This window comes from Lutjanus erythropterus, chromosome 16 (genome assembly GCF_056507025.1).
Source record: "Lutjanus erythropterus isolate fLutEry1 chromosome 16, fLutEry1.hap2, whole genome shotgun sequence".
Classification (NCBI taxonomy): Eukaryota; Metazoa; Chordata; class Actinopteri; order Lutjaniformes; family Lutjanidae; genus Lutjanus; species Lutjanus erythropterus.
In genome coordinates, this window is record NC_139332.1 from 20,480,925 (window position 1) to 20,495,245 (window position 14,321).

The following is a 14,321-nucleotide window of genomic DNA, read 5'->3' on the forward strand; positions in this document are numbered from 1 at the left end:
TTATGCTTTCAGAATTTGCACTGTATTGGGATATGCTCAGCAGTATTGATTTGAGAATCAACAGAAAAAACCCAGAAGTTACACGCCTTACACCCTTTCAACTGAACACACTGAATCAACAAGGAGTAAAATTATATGTACTTCATATTATTCTTTGACAAAAAAAGCCTGCAAAACCCAATTTTAATTTGATGAGCATGGCAGCAAATTATCTTAATTTTAGTAGGTCAAATTTAACAAAAAAAAAAAAATCAGTTAGCTTTCAGCAACGTTTGTTAGGTGTGTTAAACATTTAAGTATGTCACCATTTTCAGTTTCTCACCAACCCACATCCCAAATAAAACAAAACATAAAACATCAGATTTCAGTAGCTTAAATGAACGGTGCATGAACGGCTTGAACGGTGACCATGACCTTCAACATCTAACCAACATGTCTCAACTTTGTGTACAATGCCTTTCAAGTCACTCGCGATTTTAGCAAAGGCCTGCCTAGCATGTTTCAGAGGAAAGCAAATGACACCAAAACATTTTTTAAAAAGTCCAGCAAAAAAACTAAGGCGGTTTATAAGAAGCAATACCTACACCATATGATTTGACAAATATTGTTCATCTTGTTTTCTTTGCTTATACAGGTGTTTTAACGCCTATTCACACCTGTCCCTTGGTCAAAAGATTGTGTAAAGTTGTTCTAGAAACCCCTTTGACATTACAAACAAGCTTTAACAATCCTTTCTTATGACAACAAGGATATAAAAACACGTCCATCTGAGAACCACCGTGAAGACCTGTGTACTGTTTGTTCCTGTTTTTGATGCAACATAAAGAGTTCCTTCAATGACCGGTGCTGCTGACAGTGCGGCTCCAAGAGAACAACCAACCACTCAAAATCAATGTTCGTGCAGGTTCAAATAAACAAAACTGGATGAGTGAGTAAGAAGGGAATGAAGAGGGAGTGAAATAAAAAAACGGGGGGAACCAATCCAAAAATGGCAGAGAGAAGAGGAGGAACATTGGGAGCGTGAGGGGGGGAAAAACAAGGATGGGAACTGAATCAACTTCAGGTCAGGGAGGGGAAAACGAGTAGGTAACAAAAAAAGGGAGAGATCCAAGCACAAGTTCAAATCTTTTAAAAGGAAATGGGTGGAGATGAGTACATCAATTTGCTTCTGAAGGCTTAGGCAGGAGGGAGGGGAAGGGCTTTCCCTATGTGGCTGAGTGGAGCAGGAAGCCTCAATCAGGCATGTATGGGCGGAGGTGATCCTCGATGTCTCCCACACCCCAGCAGGTCAGCTGGTCCTGGGGCAAGTAAAGGCAGAGGCTGCACAACTTGAAAACTGTGGCCTTGGTTTTAGGAGTCTGCAGGAAAGACGGACACAGAGCGTTTGTAGTGAGGTGTTTCAAGAGGCTGTCTGAGGTTTCGGTGACATGATTTCAGGATTACTGACTCACCTGTAAGTGGTGTCTATCCATGAAGAGAAATACAGACTGACTTGGGTTGTTCATCACCATTCCAGCCTTGTCTTTACGACCCAAAGCATGCAAGCACTGCTTCTCGTAGTCTCCATGATGAAATTCAAACTTGGCCTGGAAATCAAAGGATTGACTTTTGAGCTAAGAAGTACATTTTGTTACACCCAGATGTATCAAATTAAATTCATTACTCAAAAATGTGCACCAAAGGTTATTTCCAGTTTAAAATAAAGAAGTTTTTAGCCTTTTTGAGTTTTATTGGTCAAACATGACATTTGAAGATATTACTTTGGACTCTAAGTGGGGCTGCAACTTATGATTATTTTCAATGTCAATTAATCTACCTATTATTTTCACAATTATTTGTTTCTATTATAAAATGTGAAAAATGTGAAAAATGCTCATCTCACAATTTCCCTGACCCCAAAGTGACTTTTCCCAACTGACAGTCCAAAATCCAAAGACTCTTCACTTGTTATCATAAGCAGTGTTTCCCCTAGAAATTTTTTTCAGGCCAGTGGTTCACAGTAAAAAAAAAAAAAATCCCTAAACAGACGAGGCACGTGCAATGGCATATTGACACGGTCTACCATTTATATTTGTATTCAAATTTTTGTTTGCTTTACATATTCAAGATTTCAAAGTCATCACAAGGACAGGATGACTATATAAGCGGCATTTATTGCATTAAAAGCAAGCTGTGTCATCTGTGACCTTTGCAAAACATTAGCACATCATGAATACAGGGTGTATGATTCATTGCTGCACTTCCTTGGCTTGGAGAAGAATTTCATTGAGGCACAATCAGAGATGAAGGAAACATGCTAAGCTGAAATACTCGCTTCTCTGACATCAATGCTGCAGCCATGGCATTCTCCTTTGAAATTTATATTCCAGACTGGAATGACTGTTTGTTTGCCTGTTTCAACTTAATTAGAGTTCAAATTAAAGCTGAGTGGCCGTTGAATGAGTGCTTGTTTGAGTCACAAGAAAATATAATAATCTTGCAGAAGGAGCAGATGTTAATAACAGTTAAATTGAGTTTTATGTTAATAGAGTCTGGCGGGCAGTGAGACAGGCAATCACTGCACACAAGGTCCAGACTGTGAATTTTCAGAGCTGCTGGTTTCAGGATAACAGACTTAGCTTTACATTGACAGACAATGGACAGTTATAAACAGCTGTATAAATTACAGCCAAGGACTTGTATTTGCTTTTTACTGTCAACTTCAGATGTTGCGTGTGTGCTGCACATCCACAGTGCTCCTACCATCTGTAGCTCCAATTTGCTATTCGGACTACTGTACCCATTTTTGCATGCACAATCACTACATATTGCTCCTTTAATATATTTGGGTATCCCTCCTCTTCGTCAGAGCTTTCACTCTTTTTAGGCAACCTGTATCTCATACGCTTGGCTCCTCAGTAATTTAAAGGAACCCTGACAGCAGTAGCACTTGCATCCAGCATGTTCCCAAACAATGACAGAAAGGCTGACATACTTTTTGGAACATTGCTGCACAGAGGATTTCTGAATGAACAGCTATTTGATGTTTTTGTCATTGAAAAAAACAAACAAACACTTTTCTTTGGCCTGGTAATAGTTCCCATTGGTCTGCACAATTATAGGAAAGACACTGACAAATTACAAAGCAAATCAGAAAATCCTTACAATTAAGGAGCTAAACAAGCAAATGTTTGATATTTGTGCTCGAAAAATTACTGAAACAACTAATTATCAACATAGTTGGAGACTAATTTTCTTTCAAACAGCTAACTAATTAATTGTTATAGTAGTATAGTTAAGACTATTTTCTGACATTTTTTTATTAACTTAACAAAATTAATCTAGACACTAATTGGCACCTTAATCATTAAGGAAAATAATTGATATTTCCAGCCCCAATTAGAATCAAACTAACAACAGGCGTCAAACAATTATAGGTCAAGCAATCTGACAAGATGCTACGTTTCTGACCTGAACAGGCCTAAAGGGTTCATCATCGGCCCCCTTCCATCTGGAGAACAACAGACAGACAATCTTCTCAATATCATTTCGTGGCCAAAGGATGAAGTCCATCTCTTGTGTGCAGCCTATCACATCCTATGGCAACACGAGAAGGAAGAAAAATGCAGTAATAAGAAACACAATAGTAAATGCACTGTGTTCTTCAAGCTACCCCCTCCTGAAATGGTGCACTGACTTACCCTTCGCATTGACTGGTATCGGGGGGCGTGTAGTTGCACCACATCTTTTTGCAGGAGTTCTATCGAACTCTCGAGAGAGTAGCTGGAATCCCGCACACCTCTTAGGATGTTTTCTTCGTAATTGTTGGTCATCACTGGCACCACTTCAGCTACCTCAAAAAGTGCAGACTTCTTCTTCTGTAATAACATAAAAACAGATACAAACATATATTTCAGTCATCCATCTGCCTTGGTTATCTTGTAAGAAACAAGTCTGAACTGAACATTTAAGGGACAGCTCACCCCAAGATCAAAAATACACATTTTTTTTGCCTGGCCTGTAGTGCTATGTAACCACCTAGATGGTTTGATGCAAGTAGACAAATTCTGAATATATCAGCTGCTCAAAGCACCAAAAAATAAATAAATAAATAAAAATACATATTAGAAATTCAACAGCAATGTCCCTTTCCAGATATCATGACCCTGTTACTCAATATAATCCACATAGCTTGTTGTGAGCAGTTTCATGTAGGAACTACTTTATTTCTAGATTCTACAGCAGAAAGAAAGCAGCTCCTACACGACACTGCTACCAACAATGTCTGTGGATTATCTTGAATAACTGGGTCATAATTTCTAGTTTTGATTTTGGGGTGAAATGTCCTTTTAAATGTGTAACAAGCAAATATTACAGATATGTTTTCAGATTGTGTCAAGAATAACTGTATTCTTCCATTTCACTGACAAACCTTTTCTTTGAAAACGAAGGCTATATAAATCTTGAAGTCAAACTGATCAGCCAAAGATTCCCTTTTCTTCCGAAGTTGAGCTCGAAGTCGATTTCTTGTCTGATTTCTTCGCGAAGTTGGGTCCCCCATGGTTAGATTTTGATGGTAGTGTCTTCCTCTCTTGTGCAGAATACTTTTGGCTTACACTCTCTACTTTTTGTATTTATTATACGTCGGATAAAGGATGGAGCTAGCTACCCTTTGCAGAAACAACGCATCAAACAACAACTCTAGGCTAGATCTGTGAATTACCCACTATCTACCAACTGAAAAAGGTCAACAAATCAGAAACAAAACTAAGTCATTTTTATTTATTTTTTGTAGACGGGCAGTGTTGACGAGGGGAATGATCCACAAGCTAAGACTACATCTCCTTGGTGCTTGTTCAGAAATCCATGTTTTAAGACTTTTAAGCCAAATTTTCTTTTTTTTTTTTCAACCTGCCATCGATTTACAACAGAGATTTAAATTAAAAGAGCAACTCAAATTTGACTAACTTTTCTTCTGTGTGTTACTGAAATCAACAGAAACGGCTGCTACTGTAAAAACCCATCCCGGCAATATAATTTTTGCTAGTGAAATTGAGGAGTACAGAGACTAGCAAGCAGACACATATTCTATTGTTTGGGTCATTTCAAAGTCCCTCATCCATGGCTGTCGTTTTGAGTGTGTTTCTCTGCAGAGACTGCGTTATGTGTGTGTTACAGACGGATTGGGGATACAGACGAACATGGCAGGTAAATACAGATGCCAGGAGATATTGGCACCACTGCGAAAGTACCTTGACATTTCCTTGACTATTACTGCCTCTCATTTGGCCCACGGCCTGCGCTGCTGCCACTGCTGATAGTCATGATGTGGGCGTATTTTTAGCACACTAGCTAAGGTGAGCTAGCAAGCTAATCTAGGCTTTCACTTCCAACACTAACTAGTAGTGAACCAACGATAAAGCTACATCTTATCTTCTGACTGATTGGCTTGATTGAGGCCTATGTGTGGCTGGCTAGCTAGCGTACAGTCATCTTTCCACGCGTTTACATTTTCTCGTCTGGTTCAATGTGGCTGCCAGTGCTGTGAGAGTCAAAAGACCTGCAGGGTTGACTGACTAGCTGGTTTTGCTTGTGCTCAGCATTTTTTAGCTCGGTGTAATTCGCTTCAGTCGTGCCTTATCAACGGCTACATCGACAAAAAATCAGCCAGGGAATCAAGAGCCAACCGACGACAGACACGCTGAATGGCGGAGTAAACGTTAGCTAAACAAAATCTTCCCCTTCACGCGTCTGAAGTTTCGAGGTGTTTGCTGCTGCTGTTTTCTTTCTCTTCTTTTCTTCAGTCGTCACAACCTCCGACTCGCCCTGCTGCATGCCATGTCAAGATAAATCGACAATCCAGCTGAAGTCCTCCGTTCTTTCAGTCGACATGTGGCGTGTTCTGTCTCCCGGCGGGCCCATCGTTAACGGTGTGTCGTCCAACGTTTTTCCGTTCGCTTTCTTTGTGTGTTTTTTTTGGGCAGCTAATAATGGCACAGACCTGCTCGTCGAACCACAGCCTCCCCAAAATGGCTGCACCGTCAACTACAAAGATGTGACGTGTGTTGACATGTGACCGCACGAGGAAAAAAAACAACAGGACGAAAAAAAAAAAAATCTCGTGAGCGAGCGTGTTGCGTTTAGAAAGGAACCCTTGATTTGCGAAACACTCGCGAGATTTTTACGCGTTGTTTATTCATAAACCTTTTTCACTGCCGCCATACTGATATAAAACAGTACTAATTGTAACTAAAGTCCCACAAGAATTTTTTTATGAATTTTCATTTCAGAGCTGGCCACAATCTAAAGAAATAGTGTTGCACCAAATAAATGTGATGTTGATAAAAACTGGCTTACTTGTGGAGGAAGAAAAGTAGGATTTTCTGATAAATAATTTGATTGTGTTAGGTAAGTACTTTATTCACAGATGTAAATATTTAAGAGTCAAGCTGCCAACTCAAATATGTATTCTGGAATAATGATACATGCCGTAAATGTACATGAATATTTTTCTGCAATAACAAAACTAAAGCCTTTCCAATGAGCGAATTTAAACAATAGCAGCATCCTGACCTTGACCTGAATGGAACACAACCTGAATTAGTATAATCAGTAACACCTGTATTCACCCTAAAATTGTATGTGAAAATGGCTGCTGTGAAAAGGGTCTATTGTGATGTTGCACAAACTGTATATTGAAACAACAGAACATTTACCTTTGTAAAATGAACAAAAATGATAAGATGCATGTATTCTTCTTGTTCTGTAATGAAACACCACATAGTATTCATATTGGCTCATGGTTAAACGTACACACCATATCATGGATACTCATAACCAACATATGTATACATGCATATACGTGCCCATATGCAAACATAATCCGGTATATACATATAATAGGCATACATACACATTTATTTAATGTGTGTGTCTGTTGAGGTTCAGGCCCTATAAAAGGATGAAGGTGAAGTTTTGTAGGTGGGACTCTGTATGGAATTAGACACGTGTTGTATACTTAATAATGTTTCAAAAGTTTGTAGCAATGAGATCCCTGAAAACATAACTGAATTTCATTCCAATTTAAAAGGAACTGTGCCATTACTTCTCGTCGCTGAAATTAATGGAGAAGAAGAATGTTTTGAAACTCTGTGACTGAAAAGACAAACTTCTAAGTATAATCTGCAGCATTTTCCTAAAAATGAACAATGTATAGACTCATATTGCAAAAATCCCTTTCAGTTGTCACTTATGACAGTAGAAGTGTGTGGTTGTGGCTTTATCTGCTGTATCTGTGACCCTGCTCTTTGCCTGTATTTGTTGTTAATTTATAGTATTTCCTCTTATTATCCCTCTTCTATTTTATATGTGTGTTATAAGTGTTTCACACGGTTCCATGCCACATTTGAATGTAATGTATCTTCATTATGTGACAATACTTTGGTTAAGATCTGGTTCTGTTTTGCGTCTGGTTAGGGTAAAAGCAGGGTCTGGGTTTAAATGGTCACTTTCGCGAGATCTTCTGCGGGTCTGGGGTTCCCATCTAGGCATGAGCCGTGAGTGGCGCCTTTACCACGTGACTCGGTGGGCGTATTTAAGCTCCTGGCGCGAGATCCTCGGAAAAGAGAAAGGGCAGTCTTTACAGCGTGGTGTGGCTCATCAACAGTAAGTCTGTTTAATGTTTCTCCGATTAAATGTGTGTTTTAATTGATTTTCCACATCTGCTGCTCATTTAGTATTGCTGACGGCAGTGAGCGTTGTCCGTGAGCGCTTATAATGGTTTATTTTGTTGACGTTAGCCGACTCAGGTCGCCTTTTGTACCGCAACGTTTCCTACACAGGTGACGACACATCTAGTTAACGTTAAGCTTGTTTTCTTGTTTTTTTAACAAGCTAAGTAAGACGTGTTGTTCCTGTTGGTTAATGTTGTCGCGTGTAAAATCGATCATTATCAAAATTCTGTCTGATAAACTAGCTTACATTTACAGTTTATCGCAAGTGTATGTCACTAGCTGTTCACTTTAATATGTACTGACGTTATGTTAATTATTTTCCCATCAGGTCGGTCTTGAAAGAAAATGAGTTTCGGTGGAAAGTTAAAACACAGCCGCCAAATGTCTAATGAGAATATTAAGGTGAGTAATTTGTTTATTCCATCGGATTAGTGTCGTCCAATATTTTTGTAGCTCAACAGTTAACTAATGTTCAAGTTTAGGGCTCAGGTTCAACGGATAATGTACAAATAAGATATTATCACGATATCTTGCCATTGTTGAGGACAATATGTCACACGTGCTACTTAATCAAAGTTGATTAGATCTTATTATTTGAAGGTGACATGAGAAGGACAGAGGAAATGTCTGAGGGGGATTTTTTTTTCTGACTCAGTATTGGGATGCACGTTATGGTTGAAAATTTTTAATTATTTTTACGTGTCGCAATATTGATTGGTGATAAGTGGGCATTATTTTTGCATCAGTTTTCATTTACACCTAAAACTAATCAATCAACTCATCAAAAATGTGGCTTCTGCTGTTGGGATCTTACACTTGGGCATATTATTAAATATCATTTGATTGTGCAGCATTACTCAGTAAATGGTGACCCTAACTTGCTCTTAAGACTTCAAAACCAATTTCTACTGATGTCAGAAATGAGAGCGTAAAGTTTCATCCTGAAGGTTTTAAATGCAGGCACAGCAAAGTGCCATCATTTGAATATCAAACTCTAAAATGGTAGCCTTTTGACCTGTTAGTTTAAGCACAGGTATAAAAAGGGCTAAATGGTGACAGAATTAAATTTTGCTGGAGTAGAATAGGTCAAATCTCCAGGCCAAAATCTCAGCTCTGGGGAAAACCTATCTGAGCAGATCTCTTAAATGACTTCAGCAATGCGAGACCAATCTGTCGGTTGTATTGCCTGAGAAACAGTTTAATCATTATTTTTGACTGTTCCTTACATAAATGAACCTGCTATGACATCATACCAATTAGAGCTGAACCAGAGTCGATTCATCAAGTAGTCAATCTTAAGAAAAATTGGTTGCAGTTATTTTATTGATTTTTTTTTATTTTTTCATTTATTTAAAAAAAAAAAAAAAATCAAACATTTGCTGGTTCCAGTATCTTAAATGAAAGGATCTGCTAGTCTTCTTTCTCTGATATGATGGTAAATGAAGAGTCTTTGGGTTTTGGATTGCTGGCTGGACAAAAGAAGCTATTTGAAGATGTCACTGTATGCTTGGAAATTGTGACAAGTGTTTTTTAAAAACATTTTATCTTAAGCAACCAATTGTGGAAAAAAATTAATTGGCAGATTAATCCAATGAAAATAATTTGGTGCAGCCCTAGATCAATGTGATGTCTTTTGAGGTGTATTAATGTTACACTGCACAGTAAGCATTAGAGAGCTCACTTTGTTTAGATTGCAGGATTTAAGTGTTTTGATTGAAACTACTAGGTAGTTTCACTGTGGCCCTACAGCTCAAAATCACAAACATCAGTTTTTATAGGCATAAAACGGCATTGTGAAGCTGTGGCCAAACATTAACAAGCTGAGCTTGTTGGCTGCTCTGTAATGAGCCCTGAGGAGAAACTTTCCCACGGCCTGTTCCCACACCTGTAGGCCTGTTGCACATGGCAGCAGTGTTGTTGAACTGCTTCACTTATGCCTTCTCCCATGGTGACAGTGTAACTAAAGTAAAGCGTGCAAAGTGATGCTAAGCCCCAATGAATAGAGGCTTTGAAACTGAGAACACAGGTCATGTTGGTTTCCCATGTGACTCGATCTTGAGCTTCTCAAGATCCCACCTGGGAAGGGGTTGGGATATAGCCTTTGTTTACTAGTCTGTGATTTGTGATCTACTCTACTATAAGTTAATGCTCTGGTTTTTGTCATCCAGAGTTTTTTCACACCATCTCAAAAGACAATGGGAACTCCCAGGCAAACCCTGCAAGTCCTCCAACTCTCAGCAGTCAACAAAGATTTGGGGCGGTCAGCTCAGGTATGCAGTGGCTTGCTCTTGGTCTATTCATTTTCAAACATTAGATCAAAACTTTGTAATTTTTTTTTTCCCTCAACAGAACAAGCAACCTCTAGCTTTCTTTCATATTTTGAAAGAAAACTGCCTCTAAATAAATTTTCTCTCTTTAGACAAGTAAAGTCATTCCCAAACGGAAACAGTGGGGCGCAGAACAGACTAGAGGTCCAAAGAGGGTGAAGGTAGAAGTGAAATCCACACAAACAGAAGAAACTGAGGTTTTAACGGATGGCGTGTCCACTGAAGCCTATGAACTTATGGTGAAAGGTATGTAGCGATTCCTGCTCAATGCACTTAAGAACTGTAGAATCCCACAAATAAATTTTATCTTGACCTTAAATGAATATTGCTGTTTTAGAAACGCCTCCTTCTGCTTACTGGAAAGAGGTGGCCGAGGAGCGTCGGAAGGCCTTGTACAATGTTCTACAGGAGAACGAGAAGGTGAGTTAATCGCTAAGAGATGGCTAATGTTTAGCCGTCAATTGGGCTGTTCCCACGCTCCCACTGACTTAAGTTGACCTTTGTTGGCGCTGATCCAGCTGGCACTGGATTTTGATGTAACTCTGCACCTAAATACACTCATTGAATAAGTTTATTTGCCTTTTTGAAAGCGATTCTAATAATGAAACCTGTACACTCATTTGGAATGGATTATTGTGAGCTCGGAAAGTTCAGCCTGATATCCAGTTTCCAGCGAGGTTTTTTTTGGTGTGTGATTTAGTCAGGGATTTATTGAAGCGTGGTCCTGTTTGCTCATTGTGCAATGGTTCTGCTGTTGAGTTTCCCTTTTCAAGCTTGGTGTCCATCATGCTTAATGAAATGTTTTTTTAAACAGTTGCACAAAGACATTGAGGCCAAAGATGAACGGATATCTAAGCTGAAGTGTGAAAATGAAGAGCTCCAGGAACTGGCACAACACGTACAGTACATGGCTGATATGATTGAGGTAGGCACACTGATGTAATGAGTCTGATATTTTGTGCATGCAGTAACTTAATTTTAGTTAAAAGCTGGCCCTATGAAGGGGTTTCTACAGACCCTTAAGGCTAAAATCAAATCATCTGAGTTTTAGGCTAAATGTTTGAGAAGTTTGGAAGAATGGTTACCATTTTTAAAAAGTTGCATTAACTTGCTTTTTAAGTGTTTTTTTTTTTTTTTTTGGGAGGGGGGGGGGGGGAGTGTAAACAAAACATGGAGGCACTCTGCTCCAACTATGTTAACTGCAACTTTTATGAAGGAATCTAGAAACATGGTTTAAAACAGTTCATCTATGCATTTATGACATTGTTAAAAATTTCACTAGTAGATGACCTGGTTTGAATTCAAGGCGTGCTGTATTAATTTCCATGCATGTTTTCTTGAGCTTAATTCTCTCACTAGAGTGCATAAATGTTCAGTTAGGTGAGCACCATCACGAGGACTAATGTAATTAAACTTGAAATGGAAACATAGCTGTCTCCTGGTACTTTTGTGTAAACCTGATGTGCTGTATTGTGTGTTTTAGAGACTGACTGGGAAGAGCCCAGACAATCTGGAGCAACTGAGGGACATGGCTCTTGATGTGGACGAGGGTGAATGTGACGATGGTGAAGTAGCAGATCAGTGTGAGGAAGAGGACTCAGATTACAACCAGAGTGATGCAGAAGAGGAAGAAGAGACTTCAGACCATGAAGAAGCTGGACCCTCAGGAGAGCAAGATGACTGACACAGCTTGTGTATGTCATGGGACTTTGACCTGCTACAGGTCAGCAGATATTAGCTGCAATGTGCTTTGGCAGCAAGTGGCCATTTAACTAAACTGGCTTTTCAAAGGAAGTCATGTACATGAAACGGTGTCAAATGCCTGTAATTTTAGATTTTTAAGCCTTGAACAGACAGGGGCTAATTTTATTCTTTAAAGTTATTGTAGCTTTTGCTATACTTGTCAGTTCTTCAAGTAAAGAGGCCTTCAAAACTAAGTGTAAGATATTTTTTCATAGCACACATGTTGACATGTCTCGGTAGGAAAAGCACTGGTAAATTCCAGTCAGTTGCTTGAGATCATTTGACTAGGCCACAGTAATGTCACTATAATGAGTATATGGTCAATTTGCTGCAGCTATTCCAGCTTCTTACAGGCTGTAATGTAGAGTTCCATCAGTTGCTCAAAGGTTGTCTGACCTGAATCCTTGTGAGGTTGACCACCTCTCCCACTGGTGTTTCACTCAAGAGGTGGTGGGAGCAGGGCCTAGTGTCCTCTTGCAGGTCACCAGTGTGCACCTGTCTCACAGCTTGTTTTTATATTTAAATCCGAATCTTTGAAAAGGCCAAATTGGCTTGTTATCCTATTTGGCCTTGATGGTCAGAAACAATTAACAAGAAAATGAGAAATGTAACACCAGTGCTTTTCCTACCATGATAAGTCCAAAATGAGTGCTGTGGAAAAGCCCATTGAGACCAGATGTGTCCTAGAACATGGCCCTCAAGTGTTTGTTTACACTGTAAATTGTGCATGTTACAGCAGTTGTGTACATATAGCATATTGTAAAATAAACACCTTTTTTTAAAAAAAAAAAAAGTCTTCTGGTGTTCTGATGTAAAGTTTTTACATCTGATTTGTCACCCAGTGAAATGTTGACTTGCTATGCACTGCTGTTGATTTCATTTAAAGGTTAAAAGACGGCTCAGTCATTTTCATGTGACGTTTGGTTAATGGGCAACCACTTCAGCCACCTGGCAACCACTGGAATGGAAGTGGGCAAGAGAGTGACTTCTAGTGGCTGAATGTTATCAGTTGGCACCTTAAACTTCTTCAAATTGTTCAAAGTTGTCAAATTGCACATTTGACCAAAAGCAAGATTAAAGAAGTTGAAGTGTGTTATATTATAATAAAATACCAATCTTACAGTAACATCACACTTACCATAAGAGATTTAGCAGTCTCCCACCCCTTTCCTCTACCCCTTCAATGTCCATTGAAATGCATGGGGAAAGACTTTTGTCATGTCTCAGTATTTGAATTGTAAATTCAGTCCACAAAGACAATGCTTAAAAAAACATGCTAAACATTAGTCTTGACCGACATTTTGGTTAAAAAAAGATTCCCAAATTTTGGAGGTTTACTTATGCAAAAATAAACTTTATTGCAACTTTTGATGAGCAGAGGAAATACTGACAATGGAGAAGAGTAGTACGCAACTAAATGGATCAGTACAGAAGCTATTGACCACAGAGATGGATAAAGATCAATTTCAGCAAAGTGTACCAAGTTATTCTTAAAACCACTCTCTAAATAATTAAGGATGTGCACATTTTGACAACTTGTAGTTTGTGGTGATTAGAAATTCAACAGCTAATGAATCAACTCGACTTAACACTGGTCATCTGCAAGTTCTGTAAAAAGAAAAGTAGCTCACTCCAAAAAAAAATGAACCAACACCGAATGAGTGGGTGAATTAGATATTTTACCAAAATACTGTAATGCTATTCACATCATGGAAGAAATAAAAGTAACTGTTACTTAAAATATGGACCATGTTTTGCAAAAGGATGTATAGAAAAAAAAAAAAACTTAACGCCAACTTCAGCTTTTAGTAACAACTTCACTCATTTACAGATTATAATACAAAAGAAAAATACATTTCATAAAAATATTACCACTTGTTTTTAATCAATATGGCTTTTGGACTGTGCAGTTAGAACCAAATGACAAGATTCATATATTAAGGGTTTGTCTTATTTTTAAGTTGTGCTTCTAAAGATGAGTATTCTGGCCAGAACGCAAATGTTGTGTTGAAAATACATTCTTCTTAATGAATTATGAGCTCTTATTAAAAGACCTTTTTAAAATTAATTTTTCCTTTGGTTACGGTAAATCTTCTACGTAATAAAGTAACATTTCTAATATATAACTCCCCATTACATTTGGGAACTTTTAGGGAAAACAAATCTATAATACTATTAAACTATTAGCAAATCTTAATCTTCTCCAAAATAATAATTTATCTAATATAATTCATTCAAAATAAACTCCAATTAAAGTTAAGCATGAGAACATTTGCATGTTGATAATAACACAGAGGCCTTTTTTAAACGATAAACAATATTTCAAATACTAGACCTGCTCCAAAATAGAACATAAATATACAATTAATTTACATAACAATGCCATCTGCACTATTACAGTATAACTCCAAAGAATATTAGAGTATACAAGGAGTAAATAATAAATAAGATGTGTGAGCAGATGTGAGTTTTGTCGCCGTGCACGAGCACAAGACTCAGTAGTACAGTTACAATGAGAAAAGTTGGAATTAGGCGCTTA

The 14,321-nt window shown here is 38.3% G+C and overlaps 2 protein-coding genes across 2 annotated transcripts; one reads left to right on the forward strand and one right to left on the reverse strand.

Annotated features, from left to right (window-relative positions):
- Positions 1-6,034, reverse strand: c16h6orf62 (chromosome 16 C6orf62 homolog). Its single transcript, XM_084738809.1, has 5 exons — positions 4,412-6,034; positions 3,681-3,857; positions 3,451-3,576; positions 1,452-1,586; positions 1-1,358 (listed from the first exon to the last, which is right to left on the reverse strand). Exons 1-5 carry the CDS (start codon positions 4,538-4,540, stop codon positions 1,233-1,235), a joined length of 693 nt encoding a protein of 230 aa, XP_084594935.1. The 5' UTR covers positions 4,541-6,034; the 3' UTR covers positions 1-1,232.
- Positions 6,035-7,468: 1,434 nt separating this feature from the next.
- gmnn (geminin DNA replication inhibitor) lies at positions 7,469-11,976 on the forward strand. Its single transcript, XM_084738442.1, has 7 exons — positions 7,469-7,644; positions 8,041-8,114; positions 9,881-9,982; positions 10,132-10,285; positions 10,377-10,459; positions 10,854-10,964; positions 11,523-11,976. Exons 2-7 carry the CDS (start codon positions 8,058-8,060, stop codon positions 11,721-11,723), a joined length of 708 nt encoding a protein of 235 aa, XP_084594568.1. The 5' UTR covers positions 7,469-7,644; positions 8,041-8,057; the 3' UTR covers positions 11,724-11,976.
- Positions 11,977-14,321: the final 2,345 nt, after the last annotated feature.